Source organism: Crocodylus porosus, unplaced genomic scaffold (assembly GCF_001723895.1).
Source record: "Crocodylus porosus isolate Cpor-Errol unplaced genomic scaffold, CroPor_comp1, whole genome shotgun sequence".
NCBI lineage: Eukaryota > Metazoa > Chordata > Crocodylia > Crocodylidae > Crocodylus > Crocodylus porosus.
The window spans coordinates 15,100,658-15,122,071 of NW_017728906.1; the positions used below are offsets into that span (position 1 = coordinate 15,100,658).

At 38.2% G+C, this 21,414-nt stretch overlaps 1 protein-coding gene across 2 annotated transcripts in view; it reads right to left on the reverse strand.

Annotated features, from left to right (window-relative positions):
• The window catches only part of CADM2 (cell adhesion molecule 2), a 339,304-nt gene that overhangs the window by 89,592 nt on the left and 228,298 nt on the right, over positions 1-21,414 (reverse strand). For both annotated transcript variants that reach the window (XM_019528734.1, XM_019528733.1), the window contains exon 7: positions 20,085-20,263. In XM_019528734.1, coding sequence (XP_019384279.1) covers positions 20,085-20,263 — 179 coding nt within the window. The remainder of the gene's footprint in view (positions 1-20,084; positions 20,264-21,414) is intronic.

The window sequence follows — 21,414 nt, forward strand, 5'->3', positions numbered from 1 at the left end:
CTATTACACATATTTTGTGGAATAACTTTGTAGTTTATTCCTCTTTTTACCATGGCATTAATTTTATTAGACCTGTGCCTGGGTGACCACTTAAGGTCTGATTAACTGGTTAATCATGCCTTAAGCATAATGGGTAGAGGGATCCAAGGATTATCCATTAAGACTGTGTCAGAATACACAGCTGTGTAGCTGCACCTGTAAGCATGGGTAGGGACAGCCTGATCCTGAAAATCAGGAAGCAAAAATAAAGGTCCCTGGTACCTTCCTTTTCCTGTACTGAGCAAAGTTCTGCTCAATAAAACAGAATTAATTCATTAATTCACTTCAGTCACTAAGGCTGTGCCCATTTACATCCATTGAGGATCTGGCTGTCTATTTGTCCTTCAGTTTCAATGAAATGTGAGATGTTTCTGCTGTTTTGGTTAAACAGGTTACATGTAAGATAGATCTGATCGACTGAAAAATATAAGAGTTATTTAGTAAAACACAACTTGTACTTTAAAAAGATTGAGCAAGATCCAGACAACAATGGCAATAACGGATTTAAAATGAAAGCCCATAAAGGCTTTTGTTTCAAGCTTGACAAAGGCTGACAGAAAAATTAAAGACAAAGTGATAATGATGGATGGACCCTGTGGTACTCTTGAGCAAGAATGAAAGAGACTTTAAGCGTTAAGCTGAACTGAGTGATGACCTATATGGAAAACAATTTCACTACTCTGTGCAAAATTTAATCAGAGACTGTAATATGTAGTACTGAATTATTTAGCGAGATTTCAAATCCAAAGGGAGCTGTATTTAGTGTTATTCCTAGAAACTGGCAGTGAACAAAGACATCATGTGGTTTGAATGTCATGTGACAACAGCTCCTTAGCTGAAAAACTGAATGATCATAAAGCCTTACGGATGTGAGGCCACCCAATTTTTATTTTTACTAATTGATTCAGATTTATGAAACTTTGAAATGGCAATTATATGCTTGACATTTTTGCGTACGGACAGAAAGTCATTATACAAAAATGCACACCTGATACGGGCTAGCTCCTTAATTAAACAATAAAAATGGAGACTAACTTCTGATTAGTTCATAATGCAAGACATACAGCTTGGCTAAAAAGAGTTTAGAAGGAGAATAAACTATGTCCATGATTCTAAGAAGTTTCATGTGTCTCTAGACAGTACTAACTGTAGGAAGACACTTTAATGATAAGATGTGGGAGCTCATTATGGTTTTATTAAACAATGTTTGATAGTGTGAGGGACACAGGAAAAAGTTAAGGGTTTGAGATATAAGAATCCTGAATTCTACCGCCTCCTCCAACGAAGCTAGGAATTAGGAATTATATGTCCCTTCAGTTTAGCTGAAAGTTTTATAGGTCTTTTCTAATCTTAAAAGCACTAGATTTCAGTAGCAGATGAAAGAAGATAAATTACCATAAAAACTAAAAGAAATAAAATGCTTCTCTCCTATTTTAGAAGAGATAAAAGACGGCACAACACAACAACACAGACACATGGCAGCACTTCTGCTCTACATTATACTTGTTATTTGAACTCATAGGGAACAGAATTAGGTTTGAGTATTTAGACACTAATATTTATTGTTTGCACTGTTGTAACATCAAAATGTTTTCGGATTAGAAGGGTCTCTTTGCAAATGCAACCCCTATCCAGAAGATCTCACATTCAGTTTTGAAACATGATGTAATTTTTTAATAGTATGAAGAAAACCAGGTGGGGACCATGAGGACAACACAGTAGTTTTTGATGATGCCATACAATTAGACACTTTACTATACAAAGAAAAAAAAGTCAGCAGTTCCTGATGGTTTTACAACTTTGCCATAATTTGATGGCTGATTTCTTTTAAGAGCCCAACAGAAGTGCATATTACGAAGAGTTTGTGGAAGGACTGGGTACGCAGGATGACGAATGGATCCAAAGGATGAAATCGGCAGAAGTTTATAGGAAAAATGGAGAAACAGACATTCAGAGCTGCCATTACTATAACTGATAAAGCAATGGTAATGGGGTGGGTTGATAAGGTAAGAACTGAGCCACTGCATTTACCTGCATGTCTGGGATGTCTGTGCAGTTACAAACCAATTCAGCCTAGCTAGGTTAGACTAACCTGCAAAGATTGAATCAATTCAGGCTCAGACTTTTTGAATGTCTGTTTGTAGCTGAAGAGGTGAACCAGAATTTTGAGTTAGATAAGCAAAATGGTAGCCAGTACAGTAGTACAGCTTTGGCAAAAGATTTGGTAAGTGTGATACCCAAAATTAAAAAAGGAACATCCACTGTTTGGGTGGCAATCCTTGCATTTTCTTATCCTCTAGATTGCTTGTGGGAAACTCAACTAGCAGCGGTAATCAAAAAGATATTTTCCATTTGCATTTAGCTAGAATAGCACAGCCTTTTTCTTTTTAGTTCAGTTGTTGATACTACTACAGCTCTGTTTCCTTGAGACTGGGATTACATATGGTTATAGGGAGTTGCACACAGGAACCATTTGAAAACTGAATCAATTGCAGTTTATAGCTCTGTTCTTGCTGAGCAGCATGTTCCATGGAAAAACATATACCATCAAATTCCAAGAGCTACACTAGTGCCCACTAAGTTTCTGGGGAGAATTCCAAAATAGTGGATTAGACCAACAAAGCTCTCACCGCTTACATAAGGGACTATCTTTTTCCCTTTGCAATTCTGTCACATTTGAGATTAACAAAAGTACTACACAGCTCAAACTCTCTTCATATTAACAAGTGAGATATGTGCAGCAAACGTCCCTGGAACACACTTCCTTCTTTGTCTACAAGAGGTCATGCCATACTAGCATTTCCGACATTCTGCAAAGCTCATATTTTCATATTTTTATTTGACACTGGGGGACAAGGGGTTGGATGTCAGTCGGTATACATGCTGTGTATTAAAGAATGATTTAGGTGGGATCTTATGATAAGGCCAGCAATGGGGTTTTATGTTTTTGTGAGATGACTAATCATTGAAAATTATGTTACTAGGAAAAAAAAAAGAAGTATTGTAACTGAAGTGTTTTAATTTTTGTGTTCTAACCCTGTCAAGATGCCACAAATAAATTGACATATTGAATAGTTGGGGGTTTTTTTAATGATGAAGAACCTATATTCAAGAGCTCAATCTAGTTTGATGTTATCATTGGCCAGCAGCATAAAATGTACCACCAATGTCAAATTAAAACTGAAATAATATTCAAAAAAAAAAAAAACAACCCCCCCAAAAAAATTAAAGAGTTTTTTTCTTGTGTCAGGATTCTTGCAGTATTTAATTTTAAATTAATTTCAAATTACTACAAATGGGTGCTCTAAGACTGAATAGTTTCCACTCACCTCTGCTTTTTCTAGCTCCACTTTTTTACTGTGTCTATGCATTACATTTTTGAATGAATGTATTTTATGGTGAATAAAGCTGCAGGTCCATGTCTTGATTTTTATATATATATGAGGAAAGTGGATATAATGTTGAATAAGGCCTTGAATTGGGACTCAGGAAAGCTGTGATATCTATCTATCTATCTATTTATAGATATATAGCTATGGATATATATATATATAGAGAGAGAGAGAGAGAAAGATCTAGATATATCTACACCCCCCCCCCCCCAATTTCCCATCAAGAATGACAGGGGGATCAGGCAAGGATGGAGCCCCACTCCCCTTTCCCCCTGCTTCTTGGGGGCTGGGTCCACTCCCCCTCACATTACCTACAAGAAGCAGGGCGGTAGAGGAGCCCCCCCTCCTGCTTCATCCCCTGTGTCCCCTTCTTCACACTCTGAATGGCTGTTTGTCAGCCAATCAGAGTGTAAATAAAGTGTTACAGACACAGACAAACAGACTTCGGCTTTTATTATATATATATATATATATATATATCTCACTCTACATTGTCACAGAAACTTAATAAAACATGTAAATTGTGTCAAGATGAAATTAGGTAAAAATTCCATAGTAAGAAAAGAATATATTTTTTTTTTTAAATCAAAGTTTCACCTTTAAGGAATTACGTGATTATTTGTATAGGAACTATTCAGTAATTACAGACAACATTACATCAATTCATATTTGGGGTTACCCACAATTAGACCTATAGTATTTCAATTAGACCTCTCTAATATGAATTACTGAAATGAGAAAAGGACTTTGTTTAGGACTCCACTGGCAGTAGATAAACTAAGAACTGACAAATAAAATAAAAAACTCAGAACAAGAGAGAGGAAAAAAGTAGTATCATCCCCAGTTTACAGAAACACAGAAGAAATTAATGGTTTATCTTAAATCAGTGGTTTCCAGTGGTCAATAGAGCAATGGTAAGTGGTCAAGAGTGGGTTAATAGATCACAAGGAGTTTTACATGTCTGTATAAGTTGAAATCATAGACAACTGAAAGTCTGATAATAAAGGTGTAAAATAGTTCAAAAGAAAGTTTGAAGTCACTAGTTCAAAAAGTCTTGAACCCCTACCTAGGAATTTTTCTCTCTAAGCTAAAAATTTAGCCCAGTTTTCCTGAGTCCCAATTCAAGGCCTCATTCAACATTATATATAATGTATACAGTACTATGTTAAAGAGGAAAGTAATAGAATTAGCTTAAAGCCGCAGATTGTGTTTATGGGTCAAGTGCCTATTCTAACTTGAAAAATAACTGGTAATGCAATGTGGACCAACTATTGTAAAGTATGAATAAGGCTGTCAGGACTTGTCTCTAGAAGTATAGTATTCCATACTACTTAGGTATTTTAGGTTTTTGACTGATGTTATATCATCATAAAAATAGTGATTTTAATATTTTTTTCAAGATAACCACAGTTAGAACAAGTAATTCATCCTTTCAAGTGTCTTCAAAATACATTAAAATTAAAATGTCAAAAAAAGATCAGACTTGTACCTGGAGGAACAAAGAGGCCAGGAGATCAGGAGAAAAGACCAGAGAATTCTTTTCTATATTTTTCTCTTACTGAGATGAGTTAAAGCTAAATGGATACAACAGACTGATGGTTTCTCTTCTTGTGGCTACTATTTCTAACCTCCCTGAGAAACACAAGGTAGCAGAATGTATAGGCATCCTGTAATTTACTATAATGATGCATTGTAATTATGAAATGATGATGTCACTGGGATAACAGAGATGTGATGAGGTAGTTCATAAGAATGGAGTACTGTTAAGAATCAATATAAATTGCACAGGAAGGATAGGAAGGAGAAAAAGGAGGGGGTGTTGTCATACATACAAAGGACATGTAGAATTGTTTTGAGGTGCAGCATGAAGGGAGAAGATAGGGCTGTTGAAAGCTTCTGTGTAAAGGTCAGAGAGGAGAACAATGGGGGAATGTCACCATGGGTCTCTGCTATAAGCCACCAAACAATGAGAAAGAGGCAGACAAAGAAGTTTCCAAATCACAGGGCATAGTTCTCATGGGGACTTCACTTACCATGAAATGTTTCAGGAGGGAAACACTTGGGTGCACAGGAAGTCTACCAAGTTCTTGGAGTCCTTTGGGGATAACATTTTGGTATAAATGGCATAGAGGCTAATTATAGGGGAAGCCCTTCCCAACTTGCTGCTTACAAACAGGAAGGGACTGGTTGAGAATATGAAGATAACTCAGATGACAACAAACCATTAAATGACAGACTTCAAGATCCTAAGGAAAGGAAGGAAGGAGAGCAGTGGAAAGAAGATCCTAGACTTCAGGAAAGCAGACTGTAACAAATTCAGGCAACTGGGCACAGAATTTCTGCAAAGCGAGTCTGAAAAGAAAGGTACTCCAGGAGTGCTCACTGTACTTTAAGGAGTATTAAAGGTACAGGAGCAAACTATCTTTAAAGTGATAGAAGAGTGGGAAGGACAACAGAAGACTGGCTAAACATTGGTCAGTCAGTAGAAACTCAGGTAGAAATGCTACAAAAAGGGATACATTGGTGATAATCCTAGGGGAAAAGCATAAGATTACCACACAGCCTTCCAGGGAGAAAAATCAGGAAGGCCACAGCATGATTTGAGATGCAACTGTCAGGGGATATTAAAGACAATAATAAGGGATTCTAGATGTATGTCAAAAGTAGGAAGACCAACAAAAGTGCAAGTCCCTTAACTGGATGCAGAAGCAAATTGGTTACTGGGGATGCAGAGAAGGCTGAAGTATTTAATGCCATTTTTACATCAACCATACCCCTAAAGTCAGCTTCCAGATGACATATGAAGTTGACAGCAAAGCTAAGAAAGAAGGCAACAAGCCTAAAGTAGTGGAAGAACTGTTTCAGGTTATTTAGAGAAACTAGAGACTTTCAATTTAAAAGGTAGGATGGGATATCTGTTAAAGTACTGAAGGAACTGGGTATGGTAGTTTCATCTTTGAGAACTCATACAAATCAGGTAAGGTCCTGGAGGACTGGAAAACATAATGCCTAAGAAAAGGAATAAGGAGGACCCAGGGAATTATAGACCAGTCAGTCTGACCTTGATATCTAGAATGATTATGGATCAGGTCTGGAAGGAAGCTATTTTGAAGCATCTAGAAGAGACCAACATGGCCAGGAACAGCCAGCATACATTTATCAAGAGCAAGTCATGCCTAACCTACTTGATGTGTTTCTATGATAAGGTGACAGGGTCTATGGATGGAGGGATAGCAGTGGATATGATACGACTTGTCTTTACCACAGCCTTCTCATTAATAAGCTGAGGAAATATAGACTAGATGAAAGTAGTCCATAGGTGACTGGTGCCTCCTTAGTTGGGACTATACACTTGTTCTTGTTGATTTTCATGTGGATTAAATGCGGACCATTTCTCTAATTTCTCCAGAACATTCTGGATTCTAGGCCTAATTTCCAGAGTTTTTGCAACTTCACCCAACTTGATGTCATCCACAAAATCACTTTAGTGTTCATTTAATCCCATTCTCCAAGTCATTAATTAAAACGTTAGGGCATGTGTTGATGAAACGAGGACTGCAATACTGCAGGGAAGGATTTGGGAATTAAATTGAATCTTAAACTGAAACAACAGTGTATTCTTGTTGCAAAAAAGAGGAGTTTTAGTTAGCTGTGCTCTAAGTCATTTAGGGCACTTTACACTGCCGAATTTGCTACAGCAGCTGGAATTACTGCACAATACACCACCAACGCATGCTAACACCAACACCATTAAAGCAGTGCAAAAGCATTTAACCCACTTTAAAGTGTGCGCGTGCCCCTCATTTTGTCTACACACAGCCCTAGGGACAGATTTTTCTCTGTGGCTGAAGGGGTGCAAACTAGGAACAATGGCTTCAAACTGCAGGAGAGGAAATTTAGATGGGAGCCTAAGTAGAATTGTCTAACTATAAGGGTGGTTAAACATCAGAACAGGCTACCTAGAAAGCTCATGGAATCTCTGGAAATTTTCAACAACAGATTAGACAGACACTTGACTGGAATAGGTTAGTCAGGAATGATCTTTCCTTGAGCAGGGGGCTCAACTAGACAACCTCCTGGGCCACATCCAGATGAGTGTGGCCATGCAGTATGTGGTGCTGTAAACCCGCCTGCAGCCATGCATTCAGGCATTTCCTGCACTGCTACTTTGTAGCATGGGGTGGAGGTTTTGACACCAGAAAATCTTGGGGCCAAAAAACCTGCATGAAAAAAGGTGGAGTGGCATGTGGCTGCACTGCAGGCTGCCCAGAATTGGAGCCTGGTCCACTAGAACCATGCTCTGGCCACCAGCCAGGCTCCAAGCTGCAGGAGTGCCATGGCTGCAGCTTTCCCAAACCCAAGGACCCCAGGTAAGGCTGCTGGGGCCAGCATGGTTGCTGGCCCCAGTCTCCCCTACCCCACCCAGAGTAACCTGCCATGTGCCAGAGGGCACATGGCATGGGCTTTCCCTGGGGACAAGTAGCAGTACCACAAAGTGTGCCACTGCTCTTGTCCTCAGGGAAGCAAATGTCCATGCTCATCTGAATGCGGCAATGAAGTCCTTTCCAGCCCTATGATCCTACAATTAATTAGAAACAACTGGGACTTTTTTCTTTTTTTTAAGTAAAACAGGAGGGAGAACAAGAGTGAACTGGAGCAATTCAGCAGAACACAATTGCTGAAGATTCTGCATTTCTATTGCTGAAGACTCTGTTATAGATTTATTTTACCTTCCCTTAGAGTTTTATTTGTGCAAATTAATACATGTTACAAAATCTACTCTAATGGACTGTTTCATGGTTGCTCTTTTCACCATTCAGATTATGTACAAAATCTGTTGTATAGGATGGGTTCAAAATATGACACAAAGCTAGGCTAGAGTTCAAAATAAAGGCCACAATTTTATTAAAAGGAACCAACACTTTAGATTGACTTTAGATTTCTTCACTAGCAAACTAATTACATAACATGGTTTGATGACAGCATTCTGCAGTTCCTGTAAGAAGAGAAATTTGGTTCTATCTGATAATTTTTCTACAAAAAGTAATATATCAGGCAACCTTCTAAAAAGAAATTGTAGTTCCTGCCAGTGATAGATGAAGGCAGTATACAGCTGTCAATCAAGCTTTCTTCCCAGCTAACTTTCAGATATTTTCCCTACTCCCCTGTGAATTGTTGTGAATGTTGCCAGCTTAAGGAAGGTAAAGGGAAAAATAGATAAGAATATGAAGCAGGGAAAAGAAAAGAGCAAAAGAAGATAAATTCCCTCATGCCATAAGCCTTCCAAACAGAAGACAAATTCCTAGTAGCCTAGAACAGTAAGTAGCAGCCTTGTTACAAATGATATGGTATGAGATCAGTCTGGTCAGGATTGGCATGGCTTTTAAAAGTAGTCCACATATTTGTCTTGCACATTTTCTCAGACTGGCTTTCAAAAGATGTATGGTTACTATCCTCTTAACCATACAGCTTTTAAAAGGGGTTTGGATATAGTCAGAAGCGTAGGTGGGAAGATTTGTGCCCTGGGCAGCGGTGGTACACAGGGCATCAACAGCAGCCAAGGTGTTGGTGGCAATGGGCTGACAGTGGCAAAGTCAGAGCACTATGAAATACTACACAGAAATACAAATGAGCTCCTAATTCAGAATGGCTATCACAGGTAATAATATTAAAAAGTGACTTTACTGGCAGTTAGAGAAGGAGTTGAATTTTGAGTGATTCAAGGGTTTAATCATTAATACTTAGAGGAACATTTTATGATTACAGGTTGGGATTCATACTTTTTCATAGCTGCAAGGGGCACTTCTGTGTGGGTTCAGTCATGAATACCACTGTAAGCCTGCACTGGGGAGTGACACGATGAAAATACAATGAAAGCAGGTGAAAATATTTGACCTTTTATCCAACAACTTTTCTTTGTTCTCTTTTCCTTTAAATGGCTTTTCATTTAAAAATGTCATTTAATTTCATTAAAAAAATATATAAAAACATAAAAATTATCAAATTGAAAATGGTCAAAATGAAACAGAATATGTCATTTATTCTGCAACATTTTTGACTTTCCAGTTTGCAAATTAAAAAAAACAACAATGTTCTCAATTTGACCCAAAGCAAAAATGTTTTGAATTTTTTCATTGGTAGTGAACCAAAAATGCTGTTTTCCCAATAGTAGCAAAGTACCCTGTTTTAAACAGCAGGGGCTGCCTACTGTGTATCCATCTAATCAGAGCTTGTATGAGAATAAAAGAGCTGAGGGTCTATTATTTCCCACCTTGTGGGAGTAGACAGACCCTTTGAGTAAATCTTGCACCAATAGCAAAAGGGCTTGCACAAATTGTGGTGCCCTCCAGAACACAGAAGAAACTGTTTCCGAGTCACAGTCTAGTCACAATCTTGCTTCTGAAGGGGTGAAACTCAGCCATGAGTTAGGTTGGACTAACTTTACTATCCAGCCCTCGGCAAGAATGGGAATATGATTCAGAGCACATCACATTTTTAGGGACCACATTGATACTTTTACTGAGCCACTGAGAATAACATTTTTATCAACCTGAATGAACTCCAGAAACGTACTGCCAATCAAAGACTATCAGACATTCCTATGCTTGAATTTGATCCATATTCTCCCATACATTTGGGTATACAATCCTTTTTAGAGGATAAGATAGTGGACACTTTGTCCGAGTACCCCAACTGGATCATTTTCAGAATCAACCAGTAGTGTAAGGATGGGTGAGTACACAGGCCATAAGGCCCACACACTTCTTAAGGGGGATGGCGCTAGAAGGAAGCCAAGGGGGCAGGTGCTTCACCCTCCCATCCTCCATCAACCTCTGTCCCTTACATCTTGTGTTTTCCTGCAGCAGGGAGAACAGTGCAGCTGCAGCAGTAGCTCAGCAGTGTGAGTGAGGGCCACATTAGAAAATGGAGTTTCTGCTTCTGGAGGAGATGTCACTTCCTTTTTCTGTTGAGGAAAACCATTTTCTGTTTGGGTGCTTGACATGCATATTGGCAGCAAAAAAAAAGGAGATGACATCTCAGCAACAGAAAACCTTTGGTTGCTTCTCCAGCCCTGTGTTCTGCTACTGCTGCTGCACCATCCAGCTGCCAGAGCCACAGCTTTGCACTGCCCAGGGGACAGCACTAGCCAGTTACACCTCTGGACTTAACCTTAAAAGATGTTCTGTACAAGGGCCTGGTTTCAATTTAAGGTTTCAAGTACTCATTTTCTTGCTTATTCCTCATACAAGTATTGCTTTCAGGCTTTTAAAGTTTTTACCCCATAACCTAAACTCTGTTCTGGGTGCATATTCAAAAAGTTAAAACTTCAATTTAGAACAATACGCAACATAATGAGAATTCCACTTCAGATAAATCATCAGGAAGTACAATAAAGTGGTTGTACTCCTATGTTTAAAAAATGGATTACACGCAGAGTAGCTGCAATGCATTCACTTCAAAATGCACTTAACTGCATAATCATTTCGGATATACACACACGCCCCAAATTCCAGCTGTATACATTCAGTAACACTAGAAATGAAGAAGGCACTTTCATATTCAAAGCCAGCATGTATTCTGCTCCTCCTTAAAGAATTACACATTATGCTCAAAAGAAGAGCTGCTACATACTGCATTCTTAATTGACAAATTACACATCTGTGCAATAAATTAAATATTTTCAAATATCATATGCTATTAAAAACATAAGAAAATTCTAGATTTACATGAATTAATAACAGCTAATTTACATATGCAATTGGATATGGGTTATATTTGCAGGTTATATCATAGAATTTGAGGATATCCACATTTGAAAATGAAAGCCATGTAAAAGTTTTCATCATTTTTTGCCATCAAAAAGTACCGTTCCATCAAAAAAGGACAGTTCAGTTGGCAGAAATAATTCATAAATTTACATAATGAGGACATATACACGTCACCATATGGTGACATAGTGACGTGCTACATCACCGTACAGCGTGTTACGGTGATCTGGTGGATCACATAGATCTACATGTGATCACCAGCAGTGTCACTGGATATCGTGTACTGCTATGGCAACATAATGGGGAAATCTAAGTGTGCACCATTCACATAGTGCAGTAATTGTCCATACTGTGCCATGCTTTAGCACTTCCTTTTGCTAATTGCTTTGATGGGGGTGGGGCGGAAGGGTATTCTGAAAAAGTTATGCATTTTTTTTACAATGCTGCAAAAATGAAAATGTTTTGATTTTTTTAATTCAAAATTCTTTCTTTCAAAATTTGCTTTAATTAAAATTATAAGAATGTTTTTGTGATTGAATTCTGAAATTCTTTTGGTTGACCTGTCAGTTTGCCAATATTTATTTTTTTAAATAATCATTTCAGGTCAGTTTGAGATTATTTTCTTTTTTTAAATAGTTCAGCTGTAACTGTAAAGTTATGCAACTTTACTGTCAACTGCTGTGTTGGTATTTTCCAACAAAAAAAAAAGAATTCCATAATTAGATTTCATAACAAAAGGAAATATAATGATGATAGCATTATGATAGTACTACTATTACTACAGGAAGCAGGTCATCCATAAAATTAAGTAAACAATTCTACCATAATTCTCTTGCCAGACAAAAGGACAGACAGAACAAAAGAGAAAACTAAGAGAAAATGTGTAAAAAAAGGGCATGTGTTAATTTCAGTCTTTTTTTTTTTAATAATACTCGCATAAAGCTGGAAAGTTAGTTTCCTCTTTCTGCTGCACTAATGGGCTAGGGACAGACATTACACAAAAACAGATTTAAGTGATCAAAAACCAATTTAAACCTGTAACAGAACAGAAATTCAGTGCCCGTACACCTGTTTCAAAATTATCAAAACCAGTTTAAAATACACCTGGATGGATGCAGTATCAGACCTAACTGATTTAGGTTAAACCAGTCTATTGAACTTCTGTCCAACATCCCTCCCAACTCAAGTTACCTTGCTGTTCTCCAACATCCCATATTCCTTTGCATGCCCATGCTGTCTGTCCCACCCCCTGGGCTGTCACATTGCTGGAACAGAAAAGCCTCTGCTCCTCAGCCCTGTGTGCTGCCTGTGCCTGTCAGTTGAAGTGCAGGGGGAGGGGGCTGGGGGAATTAAGGCCCCCCACCATGTGGCCCCCTCAGTTGTGCTTGCTTGAGACTGGGGAGGGGGGCAGGGCTGAACCATGGTGTGGGGGCCTCTGCTCCCCACCTCCTGATGCTGCCCAGCTTAGCTGACAGCTGGCATGGCTCTCAGTCCTCCTCCTGCCTGCTTGTGTCAGCTGAGCTCAGCAGGGCAGGGGGGAGAGTGAGAGTGTGCAGGCTCCCCCCAGCTGTGTTTGCTTGCATCTGGGGGTGCTGGGGCCAGGCCCACAGAGCGGGGGCTCTGCTCCTCCCCACCCCCCACAGCTGTCCTGCTCAGCTTATGAAGAGAGGCAGGAGATGGGATGAGAGCTCTGCCAGGACTGTCAGCACAGGCACTTAGCACTGGAAGCAGAGGGGGTAGAGACCAAGAGGCCCTACCCCATGTGCCCAGCCCCAGCCCCCCACACCTGATCAAGCACAACTGGGGGGAAGCCTGCACTCCCTCATCCTCCCCCACTGGTGGGGGAGAGGATGACCAGGGCTGGAGAAAAAGGTCCCCCTGGGAGGCATGTCAGAGCACCCTCTGCCTTCTGGCCTGGCCGCTGCAAGTATCTGCATGCCCCTGCCCTCCCGCTCAAGCCTGAACATGTGTTCACTCTCAATTCAATCTATTCAGCTTAGAGAAACCTGGGTAGACTGAATGAGTTCCACCTCAGGCTTTCTGAATATCTGTACTTAGCCCTGCAGGTCTTCAGGGCTGAATCTCTGTTCTTGTACACCTCTTCAGATATGATTGAAGGTAAACCTTCTGCTAGAACTGCCAGAGGATGCGAAGAAATGTTTTCCTACATATTCTACATGTGCCTGTTTATGTTTATGATGGGAGAGAAACTGAGTGTGGAGAGATGGGCGTAGGAAAGGACAAAAGAACTGTGTGTTTCCCCCAAATTCTCCCCCCCACCCTTACATTTCTGCAGTTCTCCCAAAGTTTGAGGAGAGGTTACCTGGAGCCTTTATTTATTTATTTTTTAAATTAAGAAAGCTTCAGTCTCTAAGCTTCAGTCAGCAGTCTATTATATCATTTAGTCTACTAAGTACTAACTAACCAAATACACCTTTTGGACAGTAGTGCGAGTTTCAGGTGTCAAAACTGGAGAAATAATTTGTTTCATAAAGCATCTTGTCTTTTTAAATACAAATACATAATTGTTTATATATACATATACACACACACGCATATATATACATACACATATACATATATATATATCCCGACAAACTCTGTCTTTTGAGGCTCTTTAACTATAGAAAAGGTACTAATATTCCAAAATGCTAGTGTTCTATTTAATTCTAGCTTTCTTTTCAGAGAACTTTTCAGAAGCTCAAGCATGTGCTCAGTCAAAAGGATAAGATTTTCCCAGAGGCAATGAAGCTCTCTTCACTTAGTCATGTCCATAAATGAGATGTTTTATCTCAGTAACTGTAAAAGTAGGCGGCTTTAGAATTTGCCCAGCTAGCTTAACGTCTGGAAACTCTCACTGAAAGATGAGAACACCAATCAAGGGCAACAACATTACTGCAGAGCCATGGTTCCCTATGGCTGTCTTTCTTTTCTCTTTACTTTGCAGTGGATATTTTGTCTATTTACCTTTTTGAAAGATGTTCACAGAATAAAGATGCTCAAAAGCCGTCCACAAGATTAATTAGAGGGCAGAGTGAAAGGAGTAGGGGAAGCAGAGTGGGTCTATTTCCCTTTGATAAAGCCAGTTATCAAAGAAGGAAAAAATATATTATTGACCCTATTTGAAATGACTGTTAAAATCATGATTAAGTTTCCAGCACAGTATGTGTGCACAGTATTGTTACAGAAGCTTGAAAATGCAGAAGCTCTCCTACAAGGGCTTCACAACTCAAATTAAATATGATAACATGAGGAATGGCCACAGGCACAACAACAGACAAGGGAAAAGGAGATTACATTAAATGAAGATAATGTAGTTTGCTTGGTTCTGTATGTATCTGGCAGGTTCAGAATTTTTACTAATGCAAAAAGATAAAACTAGGTATTAGAGAAAGTGTGGAGGGTTCTGGAGTAGAAACCAGCAGCAGATGGAATAAAATAAATTACTAGTAATTTTTAGGGGAACTTGAAAAGTGAAGATGCTTAATGCACTTAAATAATGAGGCTGCTCCATATAGAGTATATAATAATGGCTAAGAATCTCAAGTGAATCACTGAAGTAGAGAAGAAAACAAGGGGTTTGTACAAACATCCACAATACCCAATCAAGGTTAGGCAACTCACTTCAAGCTGCCTAAACCTAGAATGGGGTAGCATGCACAACTGCTTGCCACTGCCAGGAGCGATGCAAGCAGCTCAGGGTAAGTAACTCAAGGTGAGTGATAGGGTCCACAAGAGGGGGGCTGGCGAATTTGGGAGGAGGTGGTGGGTCTGCCTGGGTGGGGGTTAGTGGTCCTCTGGGAGGGATTGTCTGGTTGGTGGGGGGAGGTGGAAAGTGGGGCAGGGGGCTAAAAGTAGCCCAGTCAGTGCCAGGGGTAGGAACAGCATAGCCTTGGGGTCAATGCAAGTGGGTAGTCTTTCCCAGCCCTGAGGCTTTGCAGCAAACATGTATAGGATTTTGCTAAATCAGGTTAACCCTGTCTTGATCTAAATTATTTCATCTCCTGAGGTGAAATGGCTTACATTTGGTGTGCCAATTTTTGACTGACTTAAGCCCTGCAAATATCAGCACAAGCAGGCATTTAGATCAAGCTAACCTTGGGTAGGTTGATTTATATGTAAGACTTATAAATACACAAGGTGAGAAAAGTCATAAGTGGAGAAGGGCCTGAAAGAAGAGCAGGAGGGTACAGATGCAAAATTGTGAAATGTCTTAAAGGTGAGGATGAGAATTTTGGACCTGATATGCAAACCCATGAATCTGAGGTAAGGGTAAATTTGTTTGGAACAGCATGACAATAATTGAACTTTAACTAGAGAGGGCAGAGAGAAAGGACTTATGATAATACAAAATGAAAAAAATAACCATGGGGTAAGCCAAGATTTTATCAAAGGAGAGCAGGAGCAGAATTTACAAACATTTGAGCAGGAAGTGTGATTGGCTTTGGTATATAACTGAATCAATGGCAAATATTATGCTGAGGAAAGAAAGGCAGGCATCAAAATGCAAATTTGCACAGAAAGAAGAACAATGAAATTGCCAAGGATGTGGCAAAAAACAGTGAAGGTAGACTGCTTAAGCAGCAAAATTAAGAAGATATATTTTTACATGTTAATGAAAGGTCTTGGGTTATAGACTTCTGTGATTGCTAGGATGAAATAGTCTGCCCCAGGAAAATGTACAGGGTTCTGAGGAGTGATGTGAATCAAAAGAATATGTTCATCAGATGAAAGCTCTCAAATGACTGGGACAAGCTCTTGTACCATCAATGATACCTGACACAGTCATTGTTTCAGTGAATTTAATGTATGGCTTCAGCATGTCATCTGATATTCCATCTGATCAGTTATTTTAAGATAGCACTTTAAAATTGATCTTTGTCCAAATTGTGTTGCTCTACATTAGAGAGGTGCTCTCCTATTAACCTGAACTTCTGTCACTCACTGAACTTAAGAACAAACTGAATGTTCAGTAATGGTGCCGTTGCAGCAAGAAGTGATGAACTGATTTTTCCATATGTGACAGCCGTGTCTTCAGCTTGATTAGGACAGAACAATCCATTTTTCAACTTCATATAAATCAATGAATCTTTACTTTAGGTTCCCAAGTAGAACATATGTTTTTGACAATTTGTTCTGCACACTGATGACTAATGGCTGGTGTTTGGACATATGTGAACAAAAATTTTAATAAAGGACAGGGAAAACACAAATTGTTCTGCCCGGGAGCCCATCACCAAGATTTATAATAATACATATAACTAGAATGTGCATCAAGGCAGCCAGTTAAAATACAGAAATGACAGCTACAGATATTGGAATTTGTACCTTCATTACTGAATAAGATACATGTATGCATGGACAGAATAACTTCTCTTTGTACTGGCATCCAGACATATTTTCACAATATAACTTCTCTTTGTAGTGCAATCTACAAATACTTCTACAAAATATTGATTTTGTGCACACTTTCCTGGTACACTTCTTTCTTGATGTTTATTATTCATAATAAAAACTAAGAAATATAAAATATTAGCTGAACTGATTCAGCAAAATACCATGGACACATTTAATAGTAGATTCCTTTAACTGAAAATAAATACATTCCTTTAACTTAAAATAAATTGATTTTTGTTAAAAGTCAACTTCCTTTAATTACACTGAAAACATAGGCTTCTTTATATTATTAGACAGATTGCCATTCATTTGGTTATAGCTATATTTATTTCCACTATCATCAACAAACATCAACACTGTATTACTTTATCTTGATTTACAGTGGGAACAAATTATCAGTTTTCTATAAAATGTTATGTCTAGGTTGGCCCAATTAAAAGCAGCACATGCTCCTTGCTTTGTTTGTACAATTAATATGTATAAATACTTTGCTTACCCTTAATCTCCAATTATGATAAACTACACATTTTTATTTTAGGCAAGCTTTCCCTGTGCTAAAGCTGCCTAAATCTCCTCTGAGTTATGAAGATAACTTTGGAAATAGAGGGAATTAGTAGATAGAGTCCCTCTGAGAGGGGAGTTCACAGAAAAAAGAATACAAAGAGGATGAGTGACTCTTAGGGGTTTGATAATAGAACAGAGACACAAGAAATTGCATTAAAAGAAAAAAATGGGATGAATAAAGAGAAAAATAATCCAGTATGGATAAAAATTAAAATGAATTATAAAATATTATGAGCTAAATCATGCTCCCCATGCCCCACTTCTTTGGGCAGAGGAGATTATGTAAAGGGCCTCTGGTGACTGAATGGCACCATTTGACCATCTTGCCTTAGTGGAATCCTTCTCCAATCAAACAGAGTCATGCTGGGGTAGGTATATAGACTAGAAGAATCAGAAGGTTGATAGATATGATGAACAGCCCTACAAAGCTTACCTAGAAAAGATAATACATAGTTTTAATAGTTGTGCTACCTTTTATTGATGAGCAACACAATCCTCCCAACCTCCTGTGATTCTAGAGGTACTTGGCAAAATTAATGGTAGGTTGGCTCCTGTAGAGTCACACTGACAGGAACTGGAGTGGGGAGTGATTGTGGAGCGAGAATCTCTACTTCACTCTTTGTGATTTTCCAACGTTAAGTTTACTCTTTCTTTACATCCTTTACCAGATAATACGGTATAGGAAAATCTCCACGAGGGTTTCCTAATGCAGATTCTCTACCTCCCCCCAAAACTCTTCCTCAGTGTGACTTTGGTTGGTCTCGTGTTAAACCAGTGCACATAAGGAATAAAAAGAGAGAGGCCAGAATGTTTGGTTATATCATTTTAAGTCAAATATAACTGAAGTAAGGGTGGGGGGGAAGAGAGGGAGAGAAGAAGGGAGGGAGGAATGATTACCTCCACCCCCTGTTATTACATGAACCACCAGAATAAATGAGAAGGGACAGCAGAGAGTGTTACAAATATATTTAGGGAAATAAAAATAAATCCTTTACTGAGAGATGGAACCTGACTATAAAATAATCTGACTATATTTCAAAATTTTTCAGACTGAAAAGTTCTTCGTGAACTACTGGATGCTATGCAACGATCGAAAAGAGTGACAGGAAGTTGTCCAAGCTGATCTGCATTAACTATTATACTACACCCAATTTCCCTTTCTTATACAGGTGCACCCTTTATGAATCCAGTATGCAACCACATATATATTGAGCAATACTATAAGTTCTATCATTTAACTTGCCATGTAACTTAAATATAAAGAGTATGTGTCAAATGCCTGTGGTTCTAATTCTAGATGTGTAGGAATACACAGTGGGGAGGGGAGGCCCCTACATTTGTAACATAAAATGTTGGTAGTGTTGAAGTTAAACTAGATAACATGCCTAATATGTTGCCACAGATTGCCATCAAGCTGTTTCAAGGTAATCAGATCAATAGGGTTAAACTGACTGAAAGTGAAAGACACAAGGCAGCTTATGAAACATTCTCTGATATGGGTATATTGTACAGTTATGGCTAACATACAAGCCATCATGATAAAAGAGATAAAAAGGGTCACGCTATCACAAATTATCACAAAAAACCTCTGACAAAATACACAGGCCACTTACATATCAGCATTTGCTATTTGTGGGAACACTTACTCCATCAAAGGGAGACATCAGTGATTTTGTCAATGCAGTCAGCAACTAATAAAACATTGCCTCTAGCTTTTAAAAGGAAATAGTTTTGGTGCATATGAGAGAGACCACATTGAGTAGGAAAGACTTAGTGTTCCAAAGAGCCCATCATTACTTGTGTCACTAATCTTAAATAAAGTAATGATGAACTTCAGCAGCATGAACAGCATTAATCTAAATGGTGCTTTTGACAAATTGCAGTTCAACAACAGAGCCAAAACTGACTAATCACAAAAAGCTTAGAGAAATATTTATTAAAAACACATTAAACTGCCACCCAAAGGTAACTTGAATCCTTAGTGAATGATGCTGTTGGCTAGCTTGCAAACACCAGAGAAACTCATCCATTTGTTCTATGTGAATTACATAAAAAAATGGGCCAGTTATTTTTCATTTCAGTGACTACAGGACCCACATTGGCATTTTTATTTTATTTTTTGGTAGTTCTGAAAAATCTGCAATATTTTAAGTGCTAGGTAAAAAGATATTGCAGTAGGTGATGCAACATAACTAATGCACTTATCCTTCTCTCTGAAGACCTGTTTTCAGTTCTAAGCTGTAGAAGTCATCTACCCCTCTCTAGCAGGTGCCATTACAGCTTCTACTGTACTTTTGTTGCATCAAGCTATTCAAGGTTCATCACAAGTGCCTTATTCTTCAAACAATGCATCAAAACAGATTAATCAAAACAATCCTAAATCAGTGAGAATTTTTCCATTTTATAACTAAAAGTACTATGAAATAAGGATCCTAGACATGATTTTAATGTATGGCCTGATTCCCTCTTGAATAGAATGGACAGAACAGAAATAGAAAGAAACAGCATTTCTATCTCGGATGTTTACATTTTGCTTAATATATGACTTACAATCCTTCTCTAAACAGTTACATCTGAACAGAGTGCTCTTGAAGCAATTATGTGCAAACCAGTTCCAAGTATACTGTGAAATACATTTCTTTTTTAAGTTGCTTACTTAACAAGGTGTTCTCCACACATTTAGATACATTTTCTTACTAAATGTATTAACACAGAAATCATCTCATAAAAGAAAGGAGACCTGATTCCTACAACTAAATATGTAGATAGTTGATGCTGGCTAAAGCACAATCATACCTTAATTTTTTTCTTGTCATTCTTCCATTTGTTTTGAAACAGTTGCAATTAGTCGGTTGAAACAATATGAACACTTTATTTCAACAAGGTATTTCCTCATTTACAATATTTAAAGGGATGTACTCACCATGTACAATCAGGACATACTCTGTGCTGTTTTGGCCAATAGGGTTTGTTGCTTCACATCGATATGTACCATTGTCCGTTTTGTTTAGGAAACTAATGCTTAGATCCCTACCATTGACAACCATTCGTTCTGGATCTGGTAGCTCTCCTCCATCCTTTGTCCACAATACTGGTTCTGGCCTGTTGGATTAAAAAAACCAGAATATGTCAGACAGAAAAACTGGAATCAGTGTATAAATAAAAAGAAACATTGTGTTCAGCAATGTTTTCCCTTGAACCATGCGTATTAGTATTTAATTAGCATGATTTATAAAGAATTTCAGTGTTTTGTTTTGTTGTTTTTGTTTTCTTTTTACAGAAGATCTGTAATTATATACGCTATGCTAACAAACAGGAACAACCCACAATCATGGAATTTCCTTTGACACAAAAGATAAACAATAAGTCAGTCTCCAGAAATATATGTCCGTTTCTTAAAAAATAGGAGGTTAAAAATAAAATATCAAAAATATGTATTTCCTTAATGTTTCATCATGGAAATATAGCAGGTTAAGGGATTATCCTGACAAAGAGGATAAGAAACCTAAATAGATTAAATTTATTTCATCCTGTCTGAATGTCAAATTAAGCACTATCAGGAAGTTGAGAAATCATGCAAGATTCTGACTTCTGTTTATGAAACCAACACCAAAGAGAACAGCAGAGTGCAAATGGGCACAAAAGACTTCTACATCACTAGGAACCAAATACAGGCTTAGACCAGAGGAGGGAAGTCAATTAGAACACTAAAAACAGTGACTTTTGGCATATTTTTGGGAACTCTATAACATAGGTAATTCATATAATGGCATATACAGCTAAATGAAATAGCTGCTTCAGAATGTATTAAGGAAGTGCACACACTGCTTAGACCACTGAGACCTGATTTACTTCAATTTACTAACAAAGGTGGAGCAGTCCACTTTTCTATCAAAGTTGTCATTGCTCCCCACTTACTGATTTTCTGAGAGCTGGTATTCCCAGGAGTAAGAACTCTGAAGTGTTTCAACCAGAATGTACATTATTACTTTAATAAATGCATTTTAAAGCATCCTTCTTACACTGATGACTTATATAAGTAGAAATCTTCACTGAAACTAGGAGGAAAGCCCCGAGGATACCAAATAACCACTAAAAGTATGCTTGGCCATAATTCACTCAAATGATTTTGTTATGCCTAATAAATGGTGATTATACAATTCATTGGAGACCCAAGAGTAAAGAATTAGAATTCTGTATTGACTAGGTGGCTATAATTTAACTTGTAAAATGCTCTGATAGAAAAAAAACCC